Raw genomic sequence first — 26,381 nt, forward strand, 5'->3', positions numbered from 1 at the left:
AGCAGATCAATGACACCAGTCACGTCTGAGGTGAAATTTGAACGTGACCTTTCAGCCTGGGGACTGAGAAAGGCATATGATGCTACAGTGCTGAATGAATGTGTTTCTTTCATTGAACACTACCCATGGTGTTTACAGAAACATGACTGTATCACAAAAAGCTTTTATTTTGCATGCACTGTACACTGTATATCATATGTATAATTAAATTATTAATCTAGGTGATCAATGACATAAATATTACTGCTTATCGTGGATAGATAAGGCTTCTAGAGGATGGATAAGGGAGGCAGCCCACCTTGTCAAAGTATGCTTCCATGACAGTCAGGAAGTCCATACCTGTGGCACCCTTAACAGTTTTCATAACAATGCTTTTTAGCCCAAACTGAACAGTGAGGAATACTCTAAACCTGGGGTCTGAAATCCAGAAGGACTGCGGTGTGTCCGTTGGTTTTGGTGTGTTCCTGCACTTAAGTGAACATTTAAGTCACTGATTGGCTAAAGAGTCCACACACCTTGTTCCCAAGGCCAGAATCTGCTGATTGAAATGAATTCACAAAAAACGGCAGAGATGTTCTGAGACCCCAGCTTAGACCAAATCCCATTCAGTAATTTTAGCAAGAAGATGAAGTAAAATATTACCACATCTACAAGCATGGTATAACTAACTTGAGTGCACTCAAATCCACTCAACATTCCTCAAATGGAGGTTTTTACTGGTGGTCTGGAGGAGAGGAGTATCACTCACTGAAAATCAAGCTGCTTTGCCTTGGAGAGGATCTAATGTAGCAGATTTCTAAGGGACCGTCGGCTACTTGCACCTACTCTGTGGCAATTCTCATCTGGCACTGCAGGTGCCAGATTTAAACAAATACTGTACAAAAGATAAGCTGGAACACCGGAAAACCAAGGCTAAAGAGGTGCTTTTAACAAATGGGCTATTTTGGGAATCGCCAAAAATACGAACATCCTATTTGACAAAATCATCACTTACGGTACGTGATGTGATAGGGTTTGGGTAACCTAATATTGGTCATGCCAGCCAGGAAGCCAAATAAAGCACTATTGAGATAATGGATGAGGTAACAGCAATGCAACACTCCGTAGAAGGATTTACAAGAATGGCAGAAAAAGAGGAAGTACTAATATACTATAAAGTTTTTTGGAGTTTTGCTTCCTTTTCAAAATTTCTGGGAAGGAATCAAATTTTGGCACAACCCAATCAGACTTTGATACCAGCTCATTGTTTGCTTTTTGATTATCTTTGGAAAAAAAGTGCCAACCCATTCCTTTGTTTCTTTCAATGTCACATGGGCAGGTATGTGAAATGACCTTGAGATGAAGCAAACGTGAGCACTGTGTGCCTGTCATTAGTGTAGAGTGTTGTACAGTAAAGGACAGTATGCCTCCTGTTAAAGTGCTTTATATTAAAGCACTTGTCGTTAATATTTATGTCTGTTGTTACCTGTTGCTCATATTGAACTATGTACCAGCAACAGAATGTCTGTACTGAAACAGATCAGCCATTGTTTTAAGAAATCTGACTAAAAAAAACAATTATGCTGTTCAGGGAAATTTATATTACCCAAGCATCCATGAAATCTCACTATTTTGTTTCATGAAAAAAAAGAAAAGAAAAAATCAGAACAAGAAATTGAGCTCATACAAAGACTAAACACTTTACACTTTTACAATGTTGCAGTTTGGTCACCAAACCCTTATTATACCTTTTAAACATGCTGTATTTTGGCATTGTGCCAGCCCAGCCAGTAAACACACAGCGCCCTCTCCTGGCTTGTCATCAGCATAGCCGTCCGTTCACCGGCAGTGATTCAGACACACCTGCGGACAGAATGCACGAAGAGCAGGTGAATGGTCCTCCCTATGAAACACGCTTTGCGGGAGACAATTCTCCGCTCAGCCTTCTTCTGAATTGACAGTGAATGTTGCACTGGTGAGTGCAGCCTATCAATGGCTGTAATAATAAAATAAAATAAACATGTACAAATATGGTGGGCGGCACGGATGGTGCAGTGGGTAGCACTGCTGCCTCACAGCAAGGAGGTCCTGGGTTCGAATCCCCGTCGGCCGGGGCCTCTCTGTGCGGAGTTTGCATGTTCTCCCCGTGTCTGCGTGGGTTTCCTCCGGGTACTCCGGTTTCCTCCCACAGTCCAAAGACATGCAGGTTAGGCTGATTGGAGAGTCTAAATTGCCCATAGGTATGAGTGTGTGAGTGAATGGTGTGTGTGCCCTGCGATGGACTGGCGACCTGTCCAGGGTGTATTCCTGCCTTTCGCCCAATGTATGCTGGGATAGGCTCCAGCCCCCTGCGACCCTGTTCAGGATAAGCGGGTTCAGATAATGGATGGATGGATGGATGTACAAATATGTGAACATCTACATACTCCACCCAACTCAACACATTACAGCACAAGTAACTCGTGTTTACTAGTAGCAATCAGTATAAAATGAGCAACGATGACTAATTTGGGCACATTTAGTACTGCTTGAGTATTTTTTGTTTTAGTTTCCAGGTCAAAAAGTGCTTCAGAGGGAGGGGTGGGGGTTCTGTTCTTGAGAAATAAAAAGCCACATGACAGATCTAAAAAAAAAAATCACTGAAGTAGTGTAAAAAAACAAAAATACACATCTCACTCCGTCATGTTTACAGACCCTAGTGGCATTCAAGCCCAAGTCCAGGAGTTATGTTGTGAAGTTTGTAAGAAAGGGAATACAGAATAGGCACAACGGTCTGCTCTTGTTGTTTTGTGTTCTTAGTTCTTACACTCTTATGCTCAAGCCTTTTCCACACACCTCCCCACCACAAAATGAAAATAGAGGCGCTCCATAGTTAAACCATATTATTCATTCACTGAAAAGGCTGCAGGGGTTTCCAATGCAGTGTTACGGATGGATAATGGCAGAATTAACTATTACTGCTTGTTGCACTTCACCAATGACACCATACTTATACAGAAAGGAATGTGATCCTGACATTACATTTTATTATAGTCCTAAACCAATTGGTCTGACCCATTATGGTGGTATTGTGTGGCAAGGGAGTGGTTTGTGGGAAGGAAGCAGGGCAATCCAAGGACGAATGTCGACCGGTTAATTAGGCACACACCTGGACTACGTTGCGAATAAGTCCCGGCTTTTAAAATGTATGCTCTTTTCCGCAGTAGGCGTCTGAGACCGGAAACCGCGTCAGAGAGAGCTGTGTTTGAGAGCGATGGGGTTGAAAAGCCACACAAGTGAAAGCAACAGTTTTTTTACTCAGATCCTGTGTGGGTGACGGGCAAAGACCTTTTCTCTATTTCTATTTTCACTCTCGCTCTCTCCGCCTTCCCCGCTCAGTGTTCCCTTGAATAAAATGCCAGTGCCTTCCGGAATTTCGCCCTGTGTCCAGCTCCCCTATCCTCCCAGGTGTGTGACACACTGGCAGAAAGGCCACTGGTAATCTGTTACTGGAGCCAGACTGACGCATCTATCAGGAAGTACCAGTGTACCACTCACAAAGAACCATTGGCAATGTGGCATGTGAACTCCAACGTGGATGTCAGTATCAGCCCACACCATGTCCCTGAACATAAAAAAACGAGTGTGAAAACCACTTCTCTCCCCGCTTGCTTGCCTTTCTGATCGATAGATTTTGTCAGTCCACAAGGCCCCTTCCCCCTTCACCATAAAGGTCTCTGCAAAACAGAGACAGAATGAGAGCACTCAGTCATCAATCAACACCTACTAACAGGGCTGATAAGGCCCTCGATAAGCCCTTAAACTGGGAGACTAAGTGGATTACAAGTGGCCAAGACCTGTACAGTACATACAGCAATTTTATGTATCAACTGTCCACAACTTCAAAAAATGCAGTCTTTATTCTTTAATATCTTAACAGTATTAAATTATGTTCATGATGTGTTTGGCTTAGTTTAGCAAATTCAAATGAAGCAATATAAAGCAATTTTCTTGACTATCGCAATACTACTGAGGAGTGACTAAAACTGTTACCATGACAACCACTTCAGATAAAGTGACATAAAATTGATCTATACACTGTACAACTGTATACACTGTACACAAAACACTTTACAGCTGTCAAAATGTGTCGTAACCATTGTTGACATATTGCAAACATTGTCTTGGTGGTTGTTGAATGGTTTTAAACAAAGGCTTTTACTGTGCCCAGTTTACTGTGCCCAGATCGGTTCAAACAAACTGCGGGGGAGTGGAGGGGGTGGGGGTGAAATCTGAACTGAAATCTGAGCCCCCCCCTAGTGCCTGAAGTAGAAAAGAATGCAACAAGAATGCAGTACAAAAGCCCTTCTATTAAACACAAGGTCTACTTTGGAAGTCCTACCTTCAGACCAATGAACCAAAAAGTACCCATGACGCACGCATATTTGCCAGTTTCACCATTGTGCCCTTTTAAAAATAACTTGTTAGCTTAAAAATAACTGCTGCCACAAATGACACACAAGCAGGCATGCGGAATCAGACACCATTTTGCCTTTTTAAGAAAAAAGCCTGGATCACAAACTTTGCTGCCATATTATATTATTAACGGGCGGCCTGTAGCGTAGTGGTTAAGGTAAATGGCTGGGACAGGCAAGGTTGGTGGTTCGAATCCCAGTGTAGCCACAATAAGATCTGCACAGCCGTTGGGCCCTTGAGCAATGCCCTTAACCCTGCATTGCTCCAGGGGAGGATTGTCTCCTGCTTAGTCTAATCAACTGTACGTCACTCTGGATAAGCGTGTCTGCCAAATGCCAATAATGTAATGTAATGTAATGTATTAAGTGAAAATAATATAAACATGAATCCTCAAGTAGAGTCAAGGCACCTTCATGCCACATTCAGTAAAACCTACAAGTCATATAAGAATATGACCGGGACCCATAAACCTACTGTAAGGGATTTTCATAATACCTTTTTCTTTTCTTGTTAGAGGATGCTGAAAATGATGCCTGTACCTTTCACACTCAAGTGTTTTTGCACTCACGCATGAACTACAATGGCCCTGAGGCTGTACTCACCTGCTGTCTGGCCACATTAAGTGGTCACGGATGACTGGTACACAACTCACCAGAACAATACAGAACCATGGGTCCATTCCCAGGCCACAGGCCGATGGGTGGTTGTTCTGGGCCACACCGTGACCTCTTCATGGCCCGGTTTAGAGTGTCTAACGGCCTGCACACAATGCACCCAGAACCCCCGCCGTGTCTGCTTCTGCAGGAATCCACACACACATACATCAACTTGACAAAAATTGGTTTGTTATCCTGAAAACCGGAACCTGAAATATGAATGTGTCTAGAAAACATATCCAGCCAATTTTTCCTCATTATCCATATGATACAAAGCCACAGGGCGTACACTTCAGAAGCCACAGTGATAATTACTCTCCCACGAGAGAGGAGGAGGAGGGAGAGAGAAAGAGAGAGGGGGGGGGGGGAGAGAGAGAGAGAGAGAGAGAGAGAGAGAGAGAGAGAGAGAGAGAGAGAGAGGTTTCCTGAACAGCCCAGTATGCGCTTCTGGGAAATATTGCAGCGTTTGGGTTATTTGAGCTCTAGGACTGAATGACATACACTGAGATGCACAGAGAGTGCCTACAGAGTTAAATGCAATTGACTTTCCTATTTTCCTATGCACGCCATCAGAATATAAAGTAAGGCATTCAAGTCATTACAAATTGAGTTGAATATGTATCAGGGTGGGTATAATAAAAATAAAATCACCAAAAAACAGAAAAAAACATCCTCTGAATGACACACCTAGCTTGTAACTACTGAAGATATAAATTAGTAAAGACAAAAAAACCCTGGTTATTATGGCTACACAGGAAGCTTTTTGGAAATGGTGAACTGGGAAATACTGACACAGGCCTCCAGACAACAGTCACATCTTGAAGTACCAGCCGTAATACCAACATATGGTGATGGATCTTCCCTTTTCCGTTTGGGGCTCAGGTGGCAGTGGATAGAGAGCCAACAGAGAGCATCTGCAGATGTCTTTTGGACCGATTTAGCACTATATAAGAGGGCCATACAGAGACCTTTTCAGAGGCAGGTGTTCAAAGTGAGAAGAGGACACACCGATCTAGAAAAACAGTTTTATGACACCCAGTTATTGTACAAAACTTTTACAGGAACAATAACACAAATCATTTGAGTCATCCCAGCCAAAAAAAGGTTACAGGATTTGAGGTCTTACATATGTACCGGTTAATCATATGGTTAAACAATCAATTAAAAGTTGGGCTGCCTAACCGTTACTACGGATTCATACTCGCATGATCCAGTTAACTAGAATGGTCCACTGGCAGACAATGGAGATGAGATAAGACAAGAAGGAACAGCCGGTGAATGGTCTGTCCGCTATGCAGACCTCTGTATCAGTGGTCAGTGCTGGTGATGGTCTGTCCGCTATGCAGACCTCTGTATCAGTGGTCAGTGTTGGTGATGGTCTGTCCGCTATGCAGACCTCTGTAGCGGTGGTCAGTGTTGGTGATGGTCTGTCCGCTATGCAGACCTCTGTAGCGGTGGTCAGTGTTGGTGATGGTCTGTCCGCTATGCAGACCTCTGTAGCGGTGGTCAGTGTTGGTGATGGTCTGTCCGCTATGCAGACCTCTGTAGCGGTGGTCAGTGTTGGTGATGGTCTGTCCGCTATGCAGACCTCTGTATCAGTGGTCAGTGTTGGTGAATGGTCTGTCCGCTATGCAGACCTCTGTATCAGTGGTCAGTGTTGGTGAACGGCCTGTTTGCTAAGCAGACGGCTGTCATGGTAACCATCTGCTCCCCACAGCAGTCTGATATGCTCCCGCTTGCTGGGAAACAACGCTGCTGTACAAGTGGAGTGAATAAATACACTTGTGTAACATCTCCAAACAAAATAAAATACCCGCAATTTACAAGGAAAGAAGATAAACCGCCCTTATCTTTCGAAATGTATTGGTTTTATTTTGCCGTTCTTAAATAGTAACACATTTTTAACAGTCATTTTGCAGTTGAATTGTAAACCTAATTGGTTTTTGTATTGGTCCAGGAAGGAAATTACCATGATAATTTTATCAGATGAAAGTTTGTTTTGGGCTGTGTCAAAAACATGTTCTATAACGTTCTCTCAAACACTATTCAAAGAAAGTTTCACATCTATGACTACATTTAAATACAAATACAAAATAAAAAACACCCAAGTCAAATTCTAAAACACATTATACGATCGCTACATGATTTTCCAACATATACTAATCTACTGTACAGTCTAAAGCCCAATGGCTATGATAAATAATTTAAAAAAGAACTATATATCTCTGAAAAACAGTACAAAGTATGTTTCTTATTTGGATTTTATGAAGCCTACTAGATTAGGCAAGGTTAATGGATAACCACAAAAATTCTCCCACCTTACAGTTCAGTAGGTATGCATACATAAAACCAAAGAACTGGTTTCACTACATAACAATCTCCAATTCCTTACATGAGAAGGAGAAATTCCCCCTCTCTAATGTGTAAGGGATGAATGGACACTTCATCCCTAATAACCAATTAGTCATTGCAGCAGTTCCCCTTTCCCATGTCTTTGTATGTTTCTGAAGGCTGTTAATATGATTTCCCTGAGCTACTCATGCATTGAGATGTTTCTGTTACTTACAGCTTAAAATGACATCTCTTACCTGTCACTGGATTCGGTTGCATCCCTACTGTCTGTTAGCACAAATCTGACTGATATAATCTCCACACAATAAGGACAAAAACTAGCTTGGCACACAGTGTGTGTATTAAATTGATGAAGAAGATTTCCAGGTGTATGTGGCTGCCATTACAGCACATCATGCCAAGGTGGGAGACCAGACAGCGGGTCCCTCACTTCTTGAAGGGGCCCCACGGCAGAACCCTACTCAAACCACACGAGTGCCTGCATAGGACTCTCCCTTAGGTTGGAGGCCCTTAGTCAACCCCCCTTTGAGCCCACGGGGGAGGCCCAATTTAAGTCCCAAGATGCAGGCATTGGAACCCTGACGGCTCAGGGATCACACTGTGACTGAACTCTATGTAAGTGCACTAAATATCAGGAAGGTTGAATTTAAAAAATGAAAGATCAACTGATGCCAAAAATCCAACTGGACTGCTACAACAACTGCTTAGAACTGGACAAATGATCACCGAGCACGGGGGAATATCTCCGTTTTAAAAGTGAGAAAGAGCTAATGTGAAGCTGTATATGTTCCTCACAGGGGTCAATCTCCTCTCCCTGCTGATGAATGCTCTCACGCAGGTGCCTGTGCTGGAGGGAAAGGGCCCGGTGTCTCTCCTGTGAGCAGGGCCAGCAGGGTGACGCTGTACACCTCTGTCTCGTCTCCTTTCAGAGTGAGCTGCGCTGAGGTGCGTACCACCTCCTTCGGCTGAAACGCAGACCACAGACACAGTGACTTACACACCCACCACCTCCTTCGGCTGAAACACAGACCACAGACACAGTGACTTACACACACACACACACACCACCTCCTTCAGCTGAAACACAGACCACAGACACAGTGATTTAAACACACACACACACACACCACCTCCTTCAGCTGAAACACAGACCACAGACACAGTGATTTAAACACACACACACACACACACCACCTCCTTCAGCTGAAACACAGACCACAGACACAGTGATTTAAACACACACACACACACCACCTCCTTCAGCTGAAACACAGACCACAGACACAGTGATTTAAACACACACACACACACCACCTCCTTCAGCTGAAACACAGAGCACAGACACAGTTATTTACACACACACACACACACACACACACACACACACCACCCCCTCCTTAGGCTGAAACATAAACCACAGACACAGTGACTTACACACACCCACACACACACACCATCTCCTTCAGCTGAAACACAGACTTTACACACACACACACACACACACACATACACACACCACCTCCTTTGGCTGAAACACAGACTACAGGCACAGTGACTTAGACACACACACACACACACACACACACAGCACCTCCTTCAGCTGAAACACAGCACATCACAGAAACAGTGACTAACACACATACATACACACTTTCACACACACACACACACACACACACACACACACACACACACACCACCTCCTTCAGCTGAAACACAGCAGACCACAGAAACACCCCTGAGCCGTGATTTATATTGTTTAAATTGGCTATAAAAAGGTTCTCTCCCACACTCCACCTAACCCTAACCCTGGTGTGCGGTGAGTATTCTGGCACAAAATGGCTGCTATGCATCACTCAGCTGGGTGCTATACATTTATAGTGGTTGAGGAGAGTTCCCCTTCATCACTGTAACGTGTGAGAAAACTGCTATATAAATGCAATGATCTATCTATGTATCTATCTGCCTATAGCGGCTTCATAATGAGAGATTTTAGCTCTAGATTTTTAATGCGTTTGCAAAAATCTCTAAAAGCATTTTCACTTTGTCATTATGCGTTACTGAGTGTAAACTGATGGGCAAAAATGGCCATTTTATCCATTTAAAATTAAATCTACAACACAAAGTGTGCAAAAATTACTTCCTGCACCCACTGTATCTATCCATCTTAGAAATCTCCGCAGGTTCCATTGATTGCCCCTGGGGGTTATCCTTGCCCACCTGCACTGGGATGAGCCTCCAGGACATGCTTTGCCTCATACTAGATTTTTCTCAATATACCATACCTACTTCCTGCCACAAAACACTGGGCTAAAGTGCCGTCATCTAACCTGTTAACTCTCAGTAATCCTGTTAACTCTTTTCACCATAAAGTCATAATTTCATTCTAATTGTACTTGGATAAGTACGCGCGCCTAAATACCAAATAAATTCCATTGTATCATATTCAATTACTGGTATTACTGGCTCTCTCGGCTTGCCAAAGGATTGTTATTCATTTGTTTCCGTTCAACTTCATGTTGTGCATTAATTCCAGTATTTGCGACGTGGCTTTGTTTGTGATTTGTTTCCCCGGTGCTGGTCTGTGGCCAGAGACAGCAGTGAGACGGCAGCTTATGGGGACCGCGCTGCCGAGAGCAGCCGGTGAGAGAGGCGAGGCGTCGCAGGCTCACGCTGAATCCACCGGGGGGCGCCCACGTCACGGCGATGGCGCGCCGGGTTCCCGGCTCCACGGTTCCCCGGGCCGGCTCCACGCTGAAGCCCCGCCGCTGGAGCGACGGCAGGCCGTCCCAGCTGAACTCCACACTCTGCTGGGAGGGAAAGGGGAGGATAAGGCTGGGGCCCTGTGGATGATAAGCCTCTTATGAGCCTGCCTGCCACCGCCTGCATCAGCCACTGCAGCTGCAGCTTAATCCAGTCAGTATCAGCCCTGCAGGTCCAGCAGGCACACAAAGTCGTACACAGCAGAATTACAGCACTGCCACATCAGCATACGCCTCTCCTCTGCTCCGCAAAGGACAACTTCACCCTGCCACTGAACGAGGCCCGAGACACCGCTGTGCCCCTTACACACTCACATACTCTCTCACATGCTCCTTACACACTCACATACTCACTCACATGACCCTTACACACTCACATACTCATTCACATGCTCCTTACACACTCACATACTCACTCACATGCCCCTTACACACTCACATACTCACATGACCCTTACACACTCACATACTCACTCACATGACCCTTACACACTCACATACTCATTCACATGCTCCTTACACACTCACATACTCACTCACACGACCCTTACACACTCACATACTCTCTCTTACACACTCACATACTCACTCACATGCTCCTTACACACTCACATACTCTCTCTTACACACTCACATACTCATACTCCTTACACACTCACATACTCATTCACATACTCATTCGCAGTCACATACTTAGGCAGAAATGGCATCTTTCCAGCATCAGCAGGGTAAAAAAACTGGAAAAGAAATCTGCAGCACCAAAACAAAGCCCCTTCACTCCACAGAGTCAGCACGAGTGAACACTGACGGTGTGTTAAGCGTGTGTTAACCTGACATCCGCCCGAAGCTCATAAACCACAGGGTTTACCAGACGTGCTGCAGTTTACTAAGCCCGTGGTGCCAAAAAGCTCATTTCCCAATTGAAGTCAAAAGACCATTTATCCTAGTGATAAATGATACTATTTTGGACAGTACATTTAAATTGGAGGATTTCTTCACACTGAACTAATTACTCTCCAGGGACCAATGTTTTTCTCTGAGCCGCACAGAAAATATATGATTATTTTCATTCCTTTTTAATTCATCCCTTCACGTAGGAACTCAGGGTGCAGGCACAGTGCAAGGCCCACAGTCAAACGGCCTCACTAAAGAACTGCCTGCGTGTGCCATTGAGCAGCTCCCATGGGAATCCATGGGACCGGTGAGTGGAAGCCATCCCCTGTTCATAGACGCCCAGTCAGCACTTTATTAGGTATTTATTAGTTATTTTTCTTCTGCTGCTGTAGCCTATCCACTTAGAGCTTGGTCCTTTTGCATACCGCTGTTGTAATGTGTTATTTGTGTTACTGTCACCTTCCTATCAGCTTTGACCAGTCTGGCCCGTCTCCTCTGACCTCTCTCATTAACAAGGCATTTTTGCCCATAGAACTGCTGCTCACTGGATGTTTTTTGTTTTTCCGCACCATTCTCTGCAAACTCTAGAGATTAGTGTGCGTGAAAATCCCAGGAAGATACTCAAGCCACCCTGTCTGGCACCAACAATCATTCCACGGTCAAAGATCACATTTCTTCCCCATTCTGTCATTTGGTCTGTAAAACAGCGGAACCTCGTGACCACGTCTGCATGCTTGTATGCATGTAGTTGCTGCCACGTGATTGGCTGATTAAATATTTACCAGGACTACCTGATAAAGTGCTCAGTGAGGTGAGTGTATATGGTGGTGGTAGTGGATTGCTCCAGGAGAGGCACAGATGAGACGAGGCTAGGGCCAGAGTTATCCGCGTTAGCGGGGGTGTGGGCTGGGGAGCGCGGTACCTTCTTGGCTGTGGGCTGGGAGCAGCGGATGCAGCCCACCTCCAGCTCACGGACCGCCGGGAGGACTCCGCTCGCACCATAGACGCTCCGGAGCGTGAGCAGGACAGGCAGCGGGGGCTTCTCAGCGTCTGCCAGGGAGGGAGGACAGGAAGCTTACTTAGCCTCCCACACACAGGCCGCGCCAATGTGCAACAGCACCACCAATGTGAACCCACCACCAATCAGCTGCCTGTGTTCAAACATTACGCATTACACACACAGACCGCGCCAATGTGTGACAATGCTCCAACCACCAACAAGCCTATGCTGGAACATCACACGCTCTTTTACAGTGTTAATTACACAGGACACATCACTTCTTCCATGTTGAGAAACGGCTGAGACAGCGTGTTGGTGTCCATAGAGATACCTGCAGGCTCCGGGTCACTGCTGGGAGGTGCAGTGGCCAGGCACTCCACGGGCACATCCAGGGGGTCTCCACCACACAGGAACATGGTGCGCCGGCGTGCTGCCCCCTTCAGGCCAAACGCGCACACTGTTTGCTGAGAGACAAGACAGGCCTTTAGGCTTCCAGAATACTCCAACAGTGATGCTCTTAAGAAGGCACATCCCAAGTTCTTAATTCGATTGGCCTGTTTTAATAGCGAGGTGTGGCATTTTCTACATCCTTTTTGAAAAACAGGGTTTGTTTTTGCCTTTGAGGGTTGGTCCTTTTCTAAAATGTAAACACCACTAAAGTCTACATTTATGATGTGCTAATCTAGGACATTCAAAATGACTTGTGAGAATAAGAGGTATAAACCATGAGTGCCACTTTAAAGCAGTTCACAGTTCAAAGCAATCTCCCCAAAATGGTGGGTGGGTGCTGCATTATAAAATGTACAGCATGTACAAGTGGAATTTTTATTTAGCCTGCCTTTGGACACCTTTATTATGCTTTGGACAAAAAATGATTTCATTTTAGATCTGTAGACTGCAATGCACTACAAAAAATATCCAAACAATATATCTGAGAGTATACATAGTATCGGTGGAAAAAAAAAAGCATACATGTTGTGAGAGCGCAAGAGAGAGAGAGTGAGAGAGAGAGAGAGAGAGGGAGAGAGAGGGAGAGAGAGAGAGAGAGAGTGAGAGAGAGAGAGACTGAGCTCCTGTGTAAAATGTACAGCAGTCAGTGGAGTTTCGGGGTTTTTTGGGGGGCCCTGTGTGTCCCACACTGTGTGTTTTAGGGGAGCCCTAGCAGCAGCCCCCCCCATCCACCCCCCCCCCCCCCCCCCGGAATTCACTCACACGCTGTGTGTGATTTTAAACCCCGCACTGACCTTGTTTACCCACACCAACCGCAGGCTTACGCAACAGGCACGACAACACGACAGGGAAGAACATTAAACGCGTTTCCCACGCACCCACACAAGACTTACCGCTTCCTGACTAAACTAGGCCATCCTTTAAACAAGGAGGGAATGCATACATACACACACACGAGAGGCTTACGTTCACAGACCACAAGCGCCGGGCTCTGAGAAACCTGGTCCGGGAGGACGAGCACATGCAAAAGGGCCCATTTCCCACCAAATAGGAGGGGACGGGGCGCCAACGCTTCCAATAAACCTCGCGAAAAAAATGCCCACAGCAACAGCTTTTTCACAGTCCCATGGGGGGAGCCGCGAGCTCGCTCCGAAAAACCCACGCTGTTTTTCTGCAAACAACGCGCGCGCTAACCTGGTTCTGCCGCTCTCACGGGGGCAGAGTGTTTCTTGAAAGGAAAATTGTCTGGTGGCTACAGCCTCACCATAATTGATGAGCTTTATTTTTAGGCCCTGTTCTCCGGCTGTTTCGCCGTGGCTCCTGTTCGCCGTCAGCTCTTTCGGGCTTATATTTAGAGAAATGTCAGGCCGCTAACCCTGCTCAGTCGGAGAGGTAAACCGCAGCGCGCACACCTGCCCCTCGCGCACACAGTTAGCCATTCAGCGGCACCTTGTTGGTGAGCTCCACGGTCAGCCTGTCGGAGTAGTGGAGGCTCTCGTGGTCGGGCTGGAACGTTACGGCGATGTCCTGCGTTTTTCCCGGGGGTATGGCGCCCTCTACTGGCCGCACGCTGAAAACGCTCACGCCGGTGTAGTTCTGGGTACCTGGCAAGAGAGAGAAATGCCAAACATGTCCGTATTCGTGCTTTAGAAGCGTAGAGCCCTGCTTCCTCTGCGTTCTGCTCTCTGAAAGCACTTAATGCGCGATGGCCACTTCAGCCGGGAGAAGAGTGGACTGAGTCAGGAGATGTTCTTCTGAACACAGAGCCTTCTCAGGGCACTGACTGAACTTTCACCGAACACTGCCAGCGTTTCGTAGAGCACATTTCCCAAGAGGCAGAGGGGAGAGATGAATCATGCACAAGCCACAAATACACTCCCTTGCTGTGGTGAGAATTAAAACCATAGTGCAGTACAACTTCACACTGGTAGGATGTGGCTGGCTGTACAATGGATTTAAATGCAAAGTCATTGGAAAAAAAAAAGATAAGATAAGCAAACGTATTTGAACAATCAAATTAAACATCAAGCCTTTTATGCCAACAATTACTCACACACATTGTTCACATTTCATATCTATCATGTCATCACCTCGCATTAATGCTCATTTGGATATCCCCTTTACTATGATCAGAGACTTCAGTAGCCCATTTTATATATATATTTTACCTATTTGACTTTCCAAGTTATTTGATGACGATCATTTCACTGATCAAGGCATCGCCTTTGTTTTTCTATTTTTCTATTGTGTAATATTTTTTATCCAGTGCTTTTCATAATTCAGTGGTGTTCCAACAGCGTTCCTCATGTGCCATTAAGACCCTGTACAGTGGTGTATACGCATGGATGTGTGTGTATGTGTGGTGTGTGTGCATATTCGTAACACAGACAGACGTACTGTACGTCCAGCTGAATGAAATGAAGCTCCCGGTATGATCCGTGTCTTACCCACAGTGCACTGCGGCTGGCGGCCGTGAGCCAGGTAAGCCGGGAGCCCGCCCTGCTCCAGGTGCCGGGCGGGGGAGAGGCTGTCCAGCAGCACTCTGAAGCGCAGCTCCAGCGAGGAGCTGTTCTGCAGCTGGACACAGGACAGACAGGTCAGCAGTCACCCTGACTTATCAGATTATCAGCAGGCGCAGCGCGGCACGGACCTGAAACGCCCGCGTGGCGCTCTCCTTCTCCAGCACGTATCCCAGGTCCATGACCTCTCCCCGGTGTGAGCTGCTGACGGCCGGGTCGACCCCGGCGCCGCGGAGCGTCAAGCGCAGGGTCATCTCCGGGCTGCTGACGTCCAGGGTCTCGTGGTACTGCGATAAAGGACGGCCGTCAGCCTGAGAACAAGTGGCCACTTCAGACAGCAGCCATTAGGAACACAAAATGTCAGACTGTACTCCTGAGCAGAGCCCAAGCAGTACTCCACCTACCTTCCTGCCCGACGCGGGACAGAAGCTCAGGAAGACGGTGTGCGTGGCCTGAGGCTGGAGAGGCCTCAGCGCGTTCAGCAGCGTGAACGGGCCAGTGGGGTCCAGCAGCGACGATCTTATCTAATCACAGCTCCGATTAAGGATAATGCAGAGGTGTGGCGATTATATTCTCATCATTTCTACGGAGCAGAATGCAGTTCCCCGGAGCCAATCCCCCTCTCCCCCCCTCACAAAAATACATGTAAAGACCCAATATCTTCAAAAAATCGAACTTTTCATAATGATTTGCTTGACTTCTTCCTGTTTCTGGATGGAAGCTTATTTTAAAGACAGCTGACCACCGGTGAAGCCTTCATATAGCCAGTGATTGAATACCTTGTATAGAGGGTAAAGCAGAGATCAATAGGTGATTATGAGATATGCAACCTCATTGATTTTCTGTCTGTTTGAACTGCAACATTATACAGAGGAAGTCATGTTCTGGAGTCTTATTTTTGGAATACTTGATTAGCAATGCCTTGGTGGTCAAAAAAAAAATTCTAATGCAAATACAAACATGAAAATAATTTAAAATTGATCCTAGCCGTGATCTACACAACAGTTACCTTGCCAGAGCAAAGAACTTGCTGGTCACATTTTCTTATGCAAAATCGCTAACAGTTTAAATAGCTTGCTGGCTATCTTGCTCTCAAGCCTTGCACATCATGGATCAATTTAATGAGAAATATTCATACATTCAGACTGTTCGGGCTGAATGCGTGTCCATTAGTCCGTTCTTCGACGGGCCGCAATCTGAGGACACAGTTCTCCCTTGACTTGTATTATAATGTGTATTTTATCAATTCCTCCCCCATCACGGTGAAGAGCCTATTAGCATGCAGAAAAGTACACAGAAAAAGCATCGAGTGGACAGGTCTCAAAGCCATTTTCTTGATATAGCTCATAATGAATATCACATTCAGAGTGCAGTTCTGCTTCAGTGAAGAGACCTGAGGCACAGACTGGCCTCCTGAATACCGCGATCACAGGGAGAGTACAGTGTGAGACAGACCTCCCCGGGGCAGACAGAGCGATTACAGAGGATACCTCCAGAGACCCAGGCGAGGTGTTCTGTATGGTCACCTTCCGGATGACCTTCTGGCCTTTAGGGAAATACACAATATGACAGCGACTGTAATAAAGTCATCAGGCCCAAGCACACAGAAACACATTCAGATTCCTTATGACTGAACCACTTTTTCACTTTTCGATGAAAGACTACAGTTAATAAGGTAAAGGTTTCACTGCCAACGTTTTGACTGCATCCAGTATATTTCGCTGGAATAAAGCGTTCCTTTATTGCACGCCCCATCACGGCAGTATGGAGAGAGCACAGGGTGTCGCGTGTCTGAATGTGCATTCCCCACAATGCATTCTGCCTGCCGGTCTCCATTAGCTGAGCTGCGCAGTCCTTATGCTGCAGGACTGCCTGAAGCAGCTGGATACGAGTCCCCCGGCCAATCACAGGAGCTGTTACTGCATGACCAGGCAGGGAACACTGCACAGTAACATATTCAGAGCTAAATCAACTCTTACATACGGTCCCTCCTGGACTCATATGTACACTGTGTTAGAGGTGAATTAGCTCTGGACATTTTACGGTGTGAGACCCCAAGACTGATGTGAATGGGGAGAGGGCAGCTTGTAGCCTAGTGGCTAAGGTACATGACTGAGACCTGGAAGGTCGGTGGTTCAAGCCCCAGTATAGCCAGCTGTTGGGCCCTTGAGCAAGGCCCTTAACCCCGCATTGCTCCAGGGGGGAGTGTTCCCTGCTTATTCTAATCAACTGCATGTCACTTTGGACAAAAGTGTGAGCTAAATAACAAATGATGAATTATGATAACCCCCAAGTCTCCCAGCAATAGTGGGGTGAGGAGAGGCATTGCACTGAGACCAGGAGATTTACATGGAAATGATGTTTTCATTTCAAGACCGGTGACATTACAGTGCTTCATAGATTGTAACAGCGCTGAAGATGATGTAATGTTTCTCTATTCTGTACTGCAGAACAGACAAGTTCCCATGAGTATATTTTTAATATGCAGCTGACAGGCCATCTTGTCCAGGTGATTTATCATTTTGCATTGTGAAAACAGCCTTCAGTGGGAGGTAAATATGGCGAGCACACTGCTATATTGTTCAAATATTGTTTGGTTAGTTCTGGGACTTCCAAGGCGTAAACAAAATGGGTTATATATTGGGATGCGATTGGAGGAAACAGCAACACTGAAAACTAAACTTCCTGTGTGTTCTGTGATGAATGGAGTTTGATCAAAGATAATCGAGATGGATAATTATTTCAGTTTCTTATCTGAGAACCACCGTCATCAAATTCAGCTCAAGTTTGCATATCATAATTTGTTTGTGAGTTACATTTCACAAAATGCAAAACAAATTCTCAATTCTAATTAAATTGAGCATGATAAATTAATTTGTTGTTCTTTCCTTCCAAGGATGCAAAATTTCTTAGATTTTGATACTTCTTTGTGACTCCCATGAGAATATCCCCCCTCCATTTTCTGTCAGGTTACACACAAATCTTGTTGCAAGGCCGTCGTAACTATCCGTATCATTAGGTGCCTACATGAGTGCTTAGAATGGCTTATGTATCCTCCCGGAAACCTCTTTCCTTCCCAGCGTCAATGCTGCGGCATGCTCGTGCCCAGGCAAACCAAAAAAACCCAAAACACATCGGAAAGACGGGTGCGAACGGACTGACCTATTGCCACCTGGTGGAAGTCGAGGGTCCTGCGGCCCTTGTTTGACGCCACCGCCATCGGGGGCCTGACCGCGGGGCAGTGCAGCTCCAGGTACAGGGTGTTGTGGGGGCTGCAGGAGAACAGGAGCCTGCGTCACACCTGCAGTCAGGTGCTCTTTCACACTCACGGAAGTCAGCAAGATGCTATTCCTGTTTCATTAGGGCAGCCTGTAGCCTAGTGGCTAAGGTATATATGACTGGAACCCGGAAGGTTGGTGGTTCAAGCCCCGGTGTAGCCACGATCAGATCCATGCACCTGAGGCCCTTAACCCCACATCCCTCCAGGGGGCATTGTCCCCTGCCTAGTCTAATCAACTGTAAGTCACTTTGGATAAAAGCAGCAGCTAAATAATGGTTAAAACAATTTTTGGAGTAAGAATACATTAAATGCTAACAGACATGAACTCCCAACTAGCATGCAAAACTAAATCTTACTGCCTTTGGATTCAGAGACTGAAGTGAGAATTAATTATTTAAAAACTCAAACGAACAGCTGGGCCGCTTAGCGAAGGAGGGAGCTGTTGCTTTAAAGGGCACATTCTTGAAACCTGACTCACCAAAAAACACAGAGAATAATCTGGACTTTCAGCAGCCTCACAGAGGGGAGGGCTCTACCTGAACAGCAGGTGTCTGGGCAGCTCCAGGTCCGTGGCGTCACCGTTGGACACAAAGCAGGGGATGACGTAACTGGCAGAACGTTCAGCGAAGGAGAGCAGGAGAGAAGCCCTGCCTGCAGCAAACTCGTCTGAACTGAAACCCAGAACAACGCCACGGATTATCTCCACACCACACACGGCACATTACATCAACGATAAATAGCACAGAGACTGCACAGAGAGTTTGCAAGTCTAATTTTGGGACTGTAAGGTTTGGTACAGTACACACTGTGGGGCAGTGGGATTCTGTGCGTTGAAAAAGATGGGCAAAAGCCATTTATGTTTCATTACGTCGGTTTCACTCCGTAATTCATTTTCCGATGACTCATGGATATATTTATGTACATAAAAAGAAGAGATACGCCCAAGACATTACAGGTTTTCTGTTTTGATGAATGTTTAAAGGCCTATGCTTTGCAGAGAGTGACTTTAAGGCCGAGTTATTTTGCCTGTGCATTATGTGGTGTTATGCGGAGATTAGTGTTGAGTGTTTAGGCTTTCTCCAGGCTGTGCGTTAGACAGAGGCGGGGAACGGAAGGGGCTCCTCCGTGAGCGGACACGTACTCCTGCTGGATGTCGGCTGGGTGGGGCGGGCGGAAGGGGCTGGAGGTTTTGGGCGAGGGGGATGATTTGTTCCCCCTCTCTCTGACAGGCGGTTTGACTGAGGAGCGTCTGCGGGGCTGATATTTTCCTCTCTTTGCGTCCGACTGCACGTCCTTCTTATTCTGGACAAACACAAGTGCACAGAGAGCCTCTGCTTCGTTATGGGGGCTTTTAGCACAAACAAATCATCATGCTCTTCAGACGGCAGACAAAAACGGCAATTTACTTTTTATGAGGGGAAAACAAAAAATTAAGCAAACAGCTGTTGGCATATAAAAGAAACAGTGTGGAAAGAATGTGCTCAGCCAATCACGGGCCAGTGACACAGCATAAACGAGGCCATTATGCATCACTCTCACACTTTCTCTCCCTCTCTCACACCTCCCTCTCCTTCCCTCCCTCCCTCTCTCTCCCTCCCTCCCTCTCTCTCTCTCTCCCTCAGTGGTGGTAACAGGACAGAGACCCCAGTGAAGGTTACCAAATCATCCTGCTCCTTCTCTCTCACACTCTCCCTCTCTCTCTCTCCCTCCCTCTCTCTCTCTCTCTCTCCCTCAGTGGTGTTAACAGGACAGAGACCCCAGTGAAGGTTACCAGGTCATCCAGCTCCTTCTCTCTCACACTCTCCCTCTCTCTCTCTCCCTCCCTCTCTCTCCCTCCCTCTCTCCCTCGGTGGTGGTAACAGGGAGGAGACCCCAGTGAAGGTTACCAGGTCATCCAGCTCCTTCTCTCTCACACTCTCCCTCTCTCTCTCTCCCTCTCTCCCTCGGTGGTGGTAACAGGGAGGAGACCCCAGTGAAGGTTACCAGGTCATCCAGCTCCTTCTCTCTCCCTCTCTCTCTCTCTCCCTCTCTCCCTCAGTGGTGGTAACAGGGAGGAGACCCCAGTGAAGGTTACCAGGTCATCCAGCTCCTTCTCTCTCACACTCTCCCTCTCTCTCTCTCTCTCTCTCTCTCCCTCGGTGGTGGTAACAGGGAGGAGACCCCAGTGAAGGTTACCAGGTCATCCAGCTCCTTCTCTCTCCCTCTCTCCCTCTCTCTCTCTCTCCCTCAGTGGTGGTAACAGGGAGGAGACCCCAGTGAAGGTTACCAGGTCATCCAGCTCCTTCTCTCTCCCTCTCTCCTTCTCTCTCCCTCACACTCCCTCCCTCCCTCCCTCTCTCCCTCGGTGGTGGTAACAGGGAGGAGACCCCAGTGAAGGTTACCAGGTCATCCAGCTCCTTCTCCTTCTCGGCCCTCTCCTGCTCCTTCACCCGCAGCTCTTCAGCCTGACACAGCAGACGCACCGCCTCCTCTCTGACCGCCTCGTCAGGCACCGTGGGCCTGAAGGACACCTGGACCAGGCACCTCTGAGCGCAGACAGCACCAGGGCAGCCATCAGAGTGAGCTCAAACCTTCAAATCATGGCTTCAAACGAAATACTGTGAGCTCAAACCTTCAAATCATGGCTTCAACTGAAATACTGTGAGCTCAAACAATCAAATATGGGCTTCAACTGAAATACTGTGAGCTCAAACAATCAAATATGGGCTTCAACTGAAATACTGTGAGATCAAATGCTCAAATCCAGACTTTAACTGAACCTCTGCATGAGAGTTTCACAAGCAGTATTTACACTGAAATTATCCAGCAAAAATTGACATTTATATATAGCTTGCAAATAAAAGCCCTTGTACAAATCTGTGAATATTCGCATTAGCGGATGTATTTGTGCAGGGATCTCGGGCACCTGTCCCGGCAGGACCCGTCCCGTGGTGGGGGCGACGCTGACTTCGGAGCTCTCCGGCACGGCGAACTGGAACAGCTTGGGGCCCACGGGCGCGACCGGGCCCTTGCCGATGCGCGGGGCGGGGCGGGCGACCTCGCTGCGGCCCATGTGCGGGTTGACCACGTGCAGCACGGCGGTGGACACGTCCCCCGCGGCCGTCGACCCGAAACGCACCACGGAGTGAGACAGCTCCAGGGGCGGGAGCACCCCGACCCCGCAGCACCACAGCTTAAAGTCCCTGCGTGAGACACACACTCCGGGGCTGACACTGACACACCGAGGGGGTGCAAAGCCTTCAGTAAACACCCGGCGTATTAATGAGAGTCAACAACAGCGCCGCTGTATTAATGACTGAGGAAAACGAGGCAGTGTGTCATCCAGGCTTTAAGCATATGCGTAGCCAAATAAAATAAGTGACCAACTCCTGCCGCAAATTAATGCTTTAATTTCCTTTTAGTGGCTTGGAAACGTGTGTTCATGAAGATAAGTGGATAATTACCTGTTAATTCCTGATTTGCAGTTGAGCTGAAATTTGTATTCGGCAGCCTGCTTGGGGCTGAAAATGACATCGATCTCCAGAGTTTCCAGGGGAAGAAGTGTACCGAAGCCGTCGTTGGGCTGTATATCTACACACTAGAACAGGAACAACAACAAAAAACAGGAAAAGTGCTTATTTAAGCTGCCTGCGGTGTTCTCCAGGTTATCCTTGCGGAGTAGAAGGGGGTACTGGAGAGGCCTGTTGACGGTGACCTCATTCTAGGCACTTCTCAGCTCAGCCCACACATCCCAGCGCTGTTGTTATGTGTACAGAAGCAAACCTTCGGCAAGCTGCACACTCAATTATACACAGCGCTGCCTGCTGGGACGACGGGGTGGGAATCACACTTTTCATGCCTTACATATCAGAAATCAGACGAGGAGAGAGAGGCAGCGAGCATCCTGGCAGCCCAGGGCGTTACGTAACCTCCGGTGCCTGCGTACCTCCGGGAGGCCCACGAAGCCAAAGTCCTGGGGAAGCAGAGAGCGGTTTTTCAGGAGGACGCTGGTTTTCACCGACTCGAAAACGGAGCAGTGCCCGAGGTCCACCTCCGTCCTGTCGAACTCCAGCTCGGAGGTCGTGACGATGGCGCTGACCGTGAACTCGACGGGACGGACCTAGAAGCCGAAAGGACGGTACAGCTCAGCAAGCCTGCTCTGTGCATGTGGCCTGTAGCATAGTGGTTAAGGTAAATGACTGGGACACGCAAGGTCGGCGGTTCTAATCCCGGTGTAGCCACAATAAGATCCGCACAGCCGTTGGGCCCTTGAGCAAGGCCCTTAACCCTGCATTGCTCCAGGGGAGGATTGTCTCCAGCTTAGTCTAATCAACTGTACGTCGCTCTGGATAAGAGCGTCTGCCAAATGCCAGTAATGTAATGTAATGTAATGTGTGTTTTTATTATTTATTATCATTTGTCATTACTGCCCACTATATCAACATTACATTTAATTTCATTAACATCAATACCAAGAGAGAAACCCTTCTCTCTCGTACACAGGAATCAGCGTACGCACAGGAATATGACTACGGATAATATTTTCTGCCAGCAGAGGCCTGAGAGCAGGACACGCTCACGCATTCCTCAGGGGCCCGCAGAGTGAGTCACGGGGAGCAGGGATACAGCCGTCCAACAGCGAGAAGACAGCCTCTCAGAAAGCAGCCGGGCGATACGCAGCGTGCTGTCAGACTCAGCGCGGAGCAGGGCCGTCCATGCCAGCGCCCGGGAGCTCGCTTTCCATAAAAATACTACCACCGCATGAGTCACTTACGCTCCCAAAAGACACTGACCCGGAGGTAACCATCTTTTTTTAGAAAGATAAAAAATCAATAAAAGGATATGGCTGAAATTCGTATTTGTTGGTACTTTTCATTGTGGTTACATTGTGTAACATATTTACGATATACTGTATACTGTTTGTGGAAAAACAACTATTTAATCCTACAACTTTTTTTCTTTGAATTAGGGAATACTGAGGTGAAGTTTTCTGTTTTTATCCTCCCTTATGACAGCACAACTTTTAATTAATTTATTAATTCATTTTTAAATGCAGTAACTGCATAAGACAAATTGAGTTGAATGGGACTAAGTACTATGACTAAACGTGTTTCTACTATACTATCCTGCATTTACATTATTTTACTTCATTTGTTTCTTGTAATGTAATACTTTCCTGAAATGTAATGTAACGGACCACATAATGCCTTTATAACTGTAGCTGTAGGAGTACACAAATTGGAAATACTATAATATTGCACGGCAACACAGTCAGTTATAATTGAGCTATTTATGAACATTAATTTTGTCATATACAGAACTGTGGTCAAATACTTAGATGGTGGTAATTAGTACAGAAATTCTGCCTGGATAAAAAAAAAAATCCAAATTGGAAATTTAAAAACATAAACAGCGCTTAGTACTCTCAAAACAACGTTTTTATGGAGCTGCTGGTTCCACAAAACAGAAGCCAACTGAACATTCATTAATAAGTAATCTATGGGTATATATCCATCTACCCACTCACAGATCATAAGGCGGACTTACAGTACGACTGTATGATACTGTACTGCCCAGGGAAACTCATTATCCAGACAGCGATATCTCATTAACAAATTCCTGATTCCTCATTACTCACTACTGAGATGACCCAGTAAACACTACACCTGAAAATGGATGCAAAGAATCAAACAAACAAACCTCCAACGCCTGAACGTACATTTGAGAGCGTGTCTTTGGGAAAACCACGCACAGATTCTCAGCTACGCTCTTGTGTTTGCCAGCGTAAGGTTTCACATCCCCAGTGAGCGACGCCTCCAGGCTTCTCAGCTCCAGTTGTTGTTCTAGCGGGGGCGTGGATGACCTTGTTTACGGAGACCTCTCACTCCCTCACTGCTGTTGCCGGTTCCCGCGCCAGGCTCACGGAGGAGCCTGGGCCTGCGCCAGACTCCCGGGCCGGAGGACAGGTTTCCTCTCTGCGTGCGTCTCCTGGCCCCTGAGCAACCGCCGTGGTGCGGCGAGCTGACGCGGGAAGGGCCCCGCGCGCGGCCGCCATCCTCCCCGTCATCCTCCCCACCCCGCCATCCTCCCCGTCATCCTCCCCACCCCGCCATCCTCCCCTCCCCGCCATTCTCCCCTCCCCGCCCCACTACCCTCCCCTCCCCGCCATCCTCCCCTCCCCGCCATTCTCCCCTCCCCGCCCTACTACCCTCCCCTTCCCGCCATCCTCCACTCCCCGCCCCGTTACCCTCCCCTCCCCGCCATCCTCTCCACCCCGCCATCCTCCCCACCCCGCCATCCTCCCCGTCATCCTCCCCACCCCGCCATCCTCCCCTCCCCGCCATTCTCCCCTCCCCGCCCCACTACCCTCCCCTCCCCGCCATCCTCCCCTCCCCGCCATTCTCCCCTCCCCGCCCTACTACCCTCCCCTCCCCGCCATCCTCCACTCCCCGCCCCGTTACCCTCCCCTCCCCGCCATCCTCTCCACCCCGCCATCCTCCCCACCCCGCCATCCTCCCCACCCCGCCCCGCTACCCTCCCCTCCCCGCCATCCTCCCCTCCCCTCCCCGCCATCCTCACCCTCCCCTCTCCGCCCCGCTACCCTCCCCTCCCCGCCATCCTCCCCTCCCCTCCCCTCCCCTCCCCTCCCCGCCCCGCTACCCTCCCCTCCCCGCCCCGCTACCCTCCCCTCCCCGCCCCGCGCAGAGAGGAGAACAGGCCGGGCTGAAACCTGAACCTCGTCCAGCAGGAGGAATTATGTGAATCACCCGCACACGACGGCAAGCTGGGCCTGCTGCCGACGCTCGGCACTGTGGGTAAATGGCAGAGCCGTGGCCTTTTCTCTGAGACTGTGCGCAGAGAAAAATCATGCCCGTGATATTCTGCTGATTAAAAAATACCTGCCCTATTCTACAGACTCCAGGGTCGTCCTGCCCGGATTGGGGCTCCCGCTAAATTATTTCATAATCACCCCACTCTTGGGATTAGCATAGGCTCCGATGGCAAGCACTAAATCAGAAAACTGTGGTTTCTGCAATAACGGAATCAAACTGCAGTTTCTGCCAATATCTGTGTGTTATGCTAATAGCACTTTGGTCTAATATTTAAAAAAGTAATCTGTATTCATTAAAAAAACTAACAAAAAAAACCCAATCAGAATCTTCATTGTTTTTCAGTGGAGGTGGGAAAGGTGTAAAAAGATGTGACAGTCGCACTGGATAGGGGGGTCTGCTACTGTAAATGCCTGTAATGTAATGCAATGTGATGTAATGTAATGTAATGGAACAAATACTGCAGTTATCTTCCTATGAAAAACACGGAATCTTAAAAAAGTCCGATTAACCCACCCAGAAACCTGGGTTGAGAGGACGTAAAATATAAAAGAAGCCAAACTGAGAAGAAGAAAAGAGACATTCTTCTCATTTCCGGAGAGGTTAATACAACGTGAAACACTCTTTTCACGGGCACCTCATTAGCAGTCATGAGCCAGGTGGCCCCTGGGCGCGGTGGATTCATTTGGGCCGTTAGCACTACCTACATTAACCTCATGTCACAGAACGGAGAGGGCTCTAATAGAAATGTTCAGAATAAAAATCACTCAGCAGAAGGGAGTGTTTCACCCGATAGGGAGAGGAGTCTGCAATGGGAGTCTGCTCCTACCCCAAACCTCTTAATACGTGTAATAAAGTTCATTTACGGCCAGAGCAGTGGAATAACTGACCTGATCTGCTACTTGTACTGACATGGGCACTTCGAGAACTCCCGTTTCTCTGTCAAAGAAGCTCTCCGCATCCTCCGTCAGGGAAGACCTGTGGATATAAAATATAAAAATTATATTTACAAGTGACCTCAGCTAAATGGTAAATGGTTGGCATTTATATTGCGCCTTTATCCAAAGCGCTGTACAATTGATGCTTCTCATTCACCCATTCATACACACACTCACACTCCAATGGCAATTGGCTGCCATGCAAGGCACCAACCAGCTCGTCAGGAGCATTTGGGGGTTAGGTGTCTTGCTCAGGTACACTTCGACACACCCAGGGATCGAACCGG

General features: G+C 47.5%; 1 protein-coding gene across 1 annotated transcript in view; it reads right to left on the reverse strand.

The window, feature by feature from the left end:
• Positions 1-6,972: 6,972 nt before the first annotated feature.
• Positions 6,973-26,381, reverse strand: part of cfap74 (cilia and flagella associated protein 74) — a 60,121-nt gene continuing 40,712 nt past the window's right edge. The window contains exons 22-38 of the mRNA XM_061259115.1: positions 26,047-26,134; positions 22,273-22,446; positions 21,791-21,924; positions 21,253-21,529; positions 20,729-20,872; positions 19,489-19,649; positions 18,884-19,018; positions 18,230-18,339; positions 16,558-16,613; positions 15,472-15,591; positions 15,199-15,354; positions 14,996-15,125; positions 13,998-14,152; positions 12,430-12,562; positions 12,021-12,148; positions 10,115-10,249; positions 6,973-8,407 (exon numbers count right to left, since the gene is read on the reverse strand). Coding sequence (XP_061115099.1) covers positions 8,273-8,407; positions 10,115-10,249; positions 12,021-12,148; positions 12,430-12,562; positions 13,998-14,152; positions 14,996-15,125; positions 15,199-15,354; positions 15,472-15,591; positions 16,558-16,613; positions 18,230-18,339; positions 18,884-19,018; positions 19,489-19,649; positions 20,729-20,872; positions 21,253-21,529; positions 21,791-21,924; positions 22,273-22,446; positions 26,047-26,134 — 2,371 coding nt within the window. The 3' untranslated portion in view covers positions 6,973-8,272. The remainder of the gene's footprint in view (positions 8,408-10,114; positions 10,250-12,020; positions 12,149-12,429; positions 12,563-13,997; positions 14,153-14,995; positions 15,126-15,198; positions 15,355-15,471; positions 15,592-16,557; positions 16,614-18,229; positions 18,340-18,883; positions 19,019-19,488; positions 19,650-20,728; positions 20,873-21,252; positions 21,530-21,790; positions 21,925-22,272; positions 22,447-26,046; positions 26,135-26,381) is intronic.

This window comes from Conger conger, chromosome 10 (genome assembly GCF_963514075.1).
Source record: "Conger conger chromosome 10, fConCon1.1, whole genome shotgun sequence".
In the NCBI taxonomy this organism is placed as follows: domain Eukaryota; kingdom Metazoa; phylum Chordata; class Actinopteri; order Anguilliformes; family Congridae; genus Conger; species Conger conger.